Here is a 7,651-nt window from a genome sequence, read left to right on the forward strand (position 1 = left end):
TCGGAATCAAAGAATCCCTTAAAATTGATAGATAAAGAATACCTGTAGCAAAATATGGGGAAAAAGCAAAAGCAAAAAGAACCAAAAAAAACGCTGAACGGATTGACCAAGTAGAAACAGTGAACATCAAAACCAACAAAAATAGCCACAAACAACCCTAAAAGAAACAAATAACAATACAAAATCTAGTAATTAGAAAGCCCTTTGGAATAACAAATTCACACCAGGCTCTCATTCAAGATTGCGGTACTGCATTTTTAACCCCCGTCGTGCCTCTTGGGCTAAATAGGGCTCCTTGTACAAATACAGAAAGTTAATGTGACACAGAAGACCCACAAAATCCTAAAAAATATCGTTCTATCCCTTGATGTACCTTCCTTGTATCTTAAAGATGTGAACATCTATTATGACGAAAGAGTTTACAAAAATCTAGAAGAAAATAATCTACTTCCACAGAACAAAAAGGTGCTTTTAATAAACAAGACTGTCGCAGTTTACATAACTTTGAGGACGAAAATGTCATTCACGATGTTTCACGCAAGTGCGCAGTAGTGTCGGGAACATGTGCTTCTGTGAGAACCCGCCATCTTTATAGTGCAGTTGTTGCGTTTGTTAAAAAGTATTTTTAAAACAAATTGTACCTCATGAAAAAAATACGAAAGGAAATCATTGAGAAAGTGAAAAAAACAAGGAAGAAAAGCCTGGATAAACTCAATTTTTTGCCCGTTGACTGAACGCCAAAGGCCTCGACATCTAAAAAAACAAATCTTCCTCCTCTTCAAAACAGGAACAAAATTGACACGTGGTTATATTAAAAGAAATGGAAGGCCGGTAACAGTCAAGTCATATGAAGATGAACAGCGGCATATTTCAAGGTGACTCTCTCTCACTCCTTCCCTCTTTGGCGTAGCCCTTACCCAACTATCCTCTCTCCTAAACAGTACCAATCAGTTCACAATAGACTTTTCCAGCTCTTAACCATTTATTCTTCATGGGGAAACCTGAAAACGTATTCAAAGAATCAACAAGATCGAGGAAAGAGGGCTTTAGACAATTGCAAAAGGATTCAGTGGGTGACGACATCAATCAAATGGAATTTGCACTTGGGAAGTGCTAAAGGTACGCTTCCAAAAAGGACTTCTTGCCATGGCCCCGAAAAACATCCAGATTAATCCAGACTGGCTGAACACTCCATGCTTTTAATTAGAACAAGAAGACACATACGTATACCAGACATTGAATGAAGAGAAAGTTATATACGACAGGCACAAGGGCGGATCCAGGATTTTTCTTAGGACTGGGTGCACCATAAGGAATGGCGTAGCTGACTGGTGACGACTTTTTGCAGAATACCATTAGAAAGCCGCAGGTCATCTCGGGAAGGGAAGCTGTTGGGCGTTTAGGGTTAGCCTAACCCTCCAAGAGAAAATGAGGGGACAGAGAGGGAGGCTCCCGGTCCAGCCCTTGGGATATGTCATGTCCACGAAAGTTATTTTTAGACGAGCGGAAGTCTTTGTTCTAGCGGAAGTCGGTCTTCCGAGACGTCCGCCTGCAGGCCAACCTCGGTCCGATGTTTGAAAGAAAATATATATTCATCAGCCTTCCACGTGCGCCCCCATTTTCTCTTTTCACTAAGAACCTGAGAGCGAGGCAAGACTGCATGCGGACGTCTCGGAAGACAGACTTCCGCTAGAACAAAGACTGAATATTTACAAAGACTAAAAAAAAGGCCGCCACATGCCTCAGGAACATCCGCACCGAATTCTATCAGCATCAACGGAAAAACAAAAATTATACTCAAACATCGATATGCTTAAATTTTCTCGATCTTGAAACAAACATCGAACCAAGGTAGGAAATAAAAGCTTCATCAATATAAGTGGTGATAAGAGAAAGGGATGGAGAAATACACTCAAAATATTCCGGATGACATCAAAATACAAGAGTTACAAAAGACCACATTCCCTGGATCATCAAATCTCGTAAGAAAGCGTTATCCATCAAAACGTATTCTACCTCGTTCTAATCCTATGGCCATGACATGGGGTATTAATGAAGTATCTTGGCACGAAATTGAAGAAAATTCTCATCATCATCGTCTGGTTGATAAGTGTGACCTAACTTGTATCAGTTGGTATGTGTCGGTATATGTCATCATCATCGTCTGGTTGTTAACTGTGACCTAACTTGTATCAGTTGGTATGTGCCGGTAAAATCCGTTTGCAGGTCCAAAATTAAGCCTAGAGAAAAATTATGGTCAGGTTAGAACTAGTTTTGGTTATTAAACATAGATATCAATTGACTTATCATACAAGAAGTAAATAGTGAAAAGAACTGTGTTGGGTTGACCTTGTTTGTCGTTGTCGTGTAGTGGCCCCGGGGTAGTGGCGAAGACACAGTAGGTCCGAGTTCGAGTACCGGTAAGTGCATAGTACACTTCTTTGCTCCTTCTTTTTCTTACGACGTTGAAGTAATATTTCAAAAACGAGTGCGAGTGTTTCATCGGGGTTTCAAACCGAGTGCTTTTATCGTTTTCGAGTGTTTGAAACCCCGATGAAACACGAAGCACGAGTTTTTGAAATTACTTCTCCAACAAAGAAAATTAGTTTAAATTATCATTTGAATAAGTTTTCTCAGTTCAACTATTATATTTGAGACGTGAAATGTGCATGATCCTCAAAAAAATGTGCATGATGTGTATGATCCTATCACCCAATTGCTGCGCTGTGACAATGTTTGAATATTCATCAACTGATGTCACGTTGTTACCTAGCTGTTTGTCAGTTCTGAGCGAACACGTTGCTTCGCAAAGCAAATGACAGAGTGCAGATTTAGACCTCCTAAAACTAGCGAAGAAGAGGAAAAGTGCGTGGCCAGCGCTATTCCGAGGTAACGGGTGCATCTAGTCTGATAAAATTTCTAACGTCAGTGCCATTTTAGGTCGGAAGTGTACAGCAAGGTTGAAAGTGAACCAAAACAGGAGGTCGCCACCATTGAGCGAGAATTTAAATTTAGAAAAAGAATGGCCTTTTCTGTTTTGGGTAGTTTACTAACTGTCCTGTTACATTCAATGTTAGCAGTAAATAATTTAGGTTTAAAGGTTGTTTCGTAAAATGTGTGATTTTTAAAATAAAGTTGTTTATCGCCACGTGTTTTTGTTGCTTTATCCGTGTTTGAAATCGTTTCTTCATGAATAATTAATGAGTTTGAGAAGTGTTGAGACTGTCAAAAATATAGAAAGCGATAAGATGCCGATACGAAACAAGATGTGTTTAGATGCTTAAGACAGTGCATGAGGGATGGTATAGGTGTCTACAGTCCAATTTTGTCTTTTTTTTTTTTGGGAGGGGGGGTGGGGATGAGGGAGGGGTTTGATAGCTGCTATAAAAGTTAGATCGAGTGCATATTCAACCTAGGTAAAAAAAGATCACCAATTTAACCTCGGTCAAAAGGGATTCAACCTGCTCCCGGAATTAACCAACAACATATTCGCTTATCTAAGCTATCCAAGCCTTTCTAAGCGAGCTATTCCATTTGTGACTGATTTTGTAAGAAATTTTGTATTTGGCTTTGGTAAGAAAAACAGTTTTCGTACGCCAAATTCATGAAGGTGGTGTTATGTTTTCAGGTGAAATCTTACGTTTACGTCATAGCTCTTCGAATCAGCCGTAACCAGTGAATTATCTAGCGAACTCTATACGTTATAGCTCAGGTTTAAAACATTTATCACCAGTGGGCCGTCGCGTGTTTCGACGCAAAAATGAGTTGCAAGCCAGAGTTTGTGTATTTTCATTATTCTTGTGTATGCAAGCGGCCTTGTTGTCAGTGTTTGTTTTAATTTTTCGAGAGGTTACACAACCATCTGCTTTTCCTTGATCAACTTTCCCCATGCCGTTATAGAACTGCCATGCAGTCCCTAGCCAATGGCAGTGAAGAGCCCCCTTTCGTAAACAAGGGCAAAACAGTGCCAATGCCAGGGATACGAAGATGTGTACATGTGCAAGGTACTGCCTAGACCGTAGTGTTCACAAAATAAATACTTTCTAAATATACTCTATTTTTTTTTATCAGGGATTGTATGCTGCAGGGAAACAAAATGACAGTCAAACCAAGAAAAATGCTCCCGCTGATTGCACGGTAAGATCCGTGCTTCCTGACCTTCCATTCACGATCTTAGTCAAAGCTCCCAGTAATAATAATAATAATAATAATAATAATAACAACAACAACAAAGATAATAATAATAATAATAATAATAATAATAATAAGAAGAAGAAGAAGAAGAAGAAGAAGAAGAAGAAGAAGAGGAAGAAGAAGCAAACGAATCTTGTACCTCATCGCGTGTACAGAAAGTGACAGATTAGTATGAGGAACACTTAACGGCGTGAAGAAATCTGGCTAGAAGGATTCAAGCAGCTTGCCATTTTCCGCAAATCGCAGTGGCCTTAATTTCCGTCGAGATTAAAAACAGAAACAATGTGCTGGCAGCACAAGTACATTTCGAAAGGTCTAATGTATTTTCGGTGTTGTTAGGAATATATTGCTAAAAATATGTCCCAAATAATCAAAAATTATTTTTCATTCCTCTTTCAGGGAAACTCCTGTCCTCACCCAAAGAGTAGCGATCAGGAAACCTTCCATCCTTACTCCTGCTTGGATTATTTGCGGGAAGGCGCCTCAAATTGTGGCATCTACAAACTGTTCGACTCCAGTGGTAACAGCTTTCCGGCTTATTGCGATTTTCAGTCAGAACCCGGATCTGCTTGGACCTTGGTGATGTCTTGGAGCCATTCACGTCGCAGCCTTGCCCCATTTCGTAGTACTGCATTCAAGATTGACTCTCCGGTGAACGAGAACGCACAGAACTGGAATTTGTACCGCCTGAGTTTGGCACGGATGAGATCCCTGCAGAGTCAGTCAACTCACTGGCGAGCAACATGCGGTTTCCCAATCCACGGCGTCGATTTCACGGATTACGTTCGAGGAAGCTTCAAGGACTTTAACATTGTGGATTACATTGGAGACGGGCAATGCAAGAAAGTAGAATTTATCAACATCCGTGGTCACCTTGGCATACGCCTTACTGCACGTTTTTGGCAGCAAGCTGGCAGATGGTTGTTGCATATTGACAGTTCGCTTACTGGCTGTCAGTTTAATGCTTCGTCCGGTTCGGTGTCAAGCGAAGACAATTTCGGTTTTAATGGTAACACCAACCCCAAGTTCCGATGCAATGAGGACAAGCACTCGACAACGCAGTGGTGGTTTGGAGGTCATCTGTGAGAAGTATCCCAAACACATCCCATGGTCCTGCAGGCTTAACCATTTAAAGTCCTTGACGTAGACGTGCAAACAGTAGAAACTCACAATAATGCAGCTAATGAATCGGTCACTTTAAAGTTTCAACATTCCCCCGGAAATACACGTGCCTTTCATTTTGTCTCTCCCAGGGGTCGGAGAATTTTTCAATTTCTTGTTGGGGGTCAGTCTGGGGATATTGAAGGATATATTTGATTGAAGGTTAACTTATTTGGTTTATGAATAAGGTGCTTACTAAAAATCTTTTGTGGAAACAATGCTGTGTTTTTTTGTGACTTCGCACATTAAATACCGGGAAAAAGATGGGAGACTGAGTCGTAAACTGGAAACCAACTGGAGCCCATGAGTCGTAGCCTTCTGCGCAGACATTCTTGTGACTCGTCACGCAATTTGCGTCGGGAGTCGTAGCTTCCCTATGCGGTATATCGTTGAATCAACCTTTACGGGTATTTTTCTATTTTATAAAACTAACCCTTCCGCAGGAGACTCACATCTACATCAATTTACACCAATTGTTTGCACAATTTGCATACATTGTTTGTGTTATTTTTGTCCTCGTTTGACAATAACTTTATTCTTATTGGGGTATGGGCTGGTATGGCAAGCTCCTGAAACCTATTAAAACCCTTACAGCTGGCTGTCGTGCGAAAATTATTTACCGGCCAGTTTCAGATCAGGAGCTTATGTGCTCCTGTTTCAGTTTCATTGTCGGGAAAATTTTCTCTAAAAGAAGCAAGGAAATGGTGGCAAAGCAAAAGTTACGGAAATTCAGTTGCACTTATTAATTGAGTTTTAAAGGGAACCTCCACGACAACCAAAAAAGCTATGAACTACAGGAAAGAATGTTTACAATCAAATTTGTTTGGAATTTTTACCAAAAATTGATTGTATCTAAAAAAAAAAAACGCATTTTAGGATCACTTGTTTTCAAATATCCCGGCCGCCGTTATCTTGAGTAACTGTCACGTGTAACCGTTGCCCTGTTGTTATTGTTATTTGCGTCAAAGCAATGGGTTGGGGATATTTAAATAATAGAGACCTTAAGCCCTCTCGTTTTTTAGACGCGAACGGCAACCTGAAGAGAACATTCCGCGTGCCAGGACAATGGTGCCTCCCAGATTTTTATACTAATCGTCTCTAATGGAGAAAAGATAATTGCAACGGTAATGTGAATGTGGTTGTATGAAGACAAATTAAAGGGATATTCTCTTCCCTAGTACAAAAATTCACAAACCTGTTGCTTAATGCCTACTTGAAACATATTAACCATCCAAAGAGTTTGATTCTTTCTTTCTTACCCATAAATTAACAAAGTATCTCGCCAAAGATTGAAACGAAGCACTATGGCCGAAAAGCGGAAATGACGTAGAAAGGAGAACCTCGCAAACCTCTTCCGGTAAATTCTCTTAAGATTGCTTCATAAATAGGGGTCATTGCGTTTTCGCAATTCCCCGATTCGAAATTTTCTCTGCGCTTTTTTGTGAAGACATCTATTATGCCGCATCGCTGTATAGCTGGTGGATGTTCTAACACCCGTAAAAACGGAGTGAGTCTCCATCCATGGCCAGAAGACCCCCATTTTGCAAGACTGTGGACGAATGCTAGGGGTGGCGAATGGTTCTTCAAAAACTCTGGGTCTCGCAAAATTTTAGTCGAATTTCCCGGGTCTCGAAGTCTCGTTTTTTGAGCGGTTATGTGCGTCTCTCGTTTTTTATATGAAGGTGTCAAACACTTTGAAGTCTCGGTCTCGCAATCTAAAAGGTCAAAATGTCTCGGGCTCGCAAAGAAAAACGCAGGTCTCGCCGTCTCGCAAAGTCTCGCATTTACCATTCGCCACCCCTAATGCTGTCAAAAACACACGGTCTGACTTTTATTATCATACGAATTCAAGTAGACTTTGCAGTGCTCATTTCACTGAAGATTGCTTTGAGGCACAAACTGTTATCGCTAAGTCTTTAGGTTTGAAGATGAAGAATTCAATTAAAGCCGATGCCGTTCCAACAATCGACTGCTTCGTTGTTTTTGGCAACAATACAGTCAATTTCGTACTCTTCTACACGTTGAAGACGTTGGCAATTCCCACAAGTACACCTAAGGTATAGATACAATTAGTCAAAGCAGGGTTTCTCATATAGTGCAAAATAAACTTTGACTTGAGGAATTCTGTTAATCGGTCTCAATCGGTTCGCGCTGCTCCCATCGCGTCATCGAAACATGTATTTAAAAATGAGACAAATACCATTTCTCTGTCACAAGAAAGCTTTATTTCTGGTTTTGGTTTATCGACACAATCAACAATAACACCGTCCTAAGTTTGGAATACAACAGCATTTGC

The 7,651-nt window shown here is 40.5% G+C and overlaps 1 protein-coding gene across 1 annotated transcript in view; it reads left to right on the top strand.

Annotated features, from left to right (window-relative positions):
- The window catches only part of LOC138026420 (uncharacterized), a 10,186-nt gene extending 4,569 nt beyond the window's left edge, over positions 1 to 5,617 (top strand). Inside the window, exons 2-3 of the mRNA XM_068873768.1 lie at positions 4,072 to 4,137; positions 4,594 to 5,617. Of these exons, the coding sequence (XP_068729869.1) occupies positions 4,072 to 4,137; positions 4,594 to 5,280 (753 nt within the window). The 3' untranslated portion in view covers positions 5,281 to 5,617. The remainder of the gene's footprint in view (positions 1 to 4,071; positions 4,138 to 4,593) is intronic.
- The last annotated feature ends 2,034 nt before the right edge of the window (positions 5,618 to 7,651 follow it).

This window comes from Montipora capricornis, chromosome 12 (assembly GCF_036669925.1).
Source record: "Montipora capricornis isolate CH-2021 chromosome 12, ASM3666992v2, whole genome shotgun sequence".
Taxonomy (NCBI): Eukaryota; Metazoa; Cnidaria; class Anthozoa; order Scleractinia; family Acroporidae; genus Montipora; species Montipora capricornis.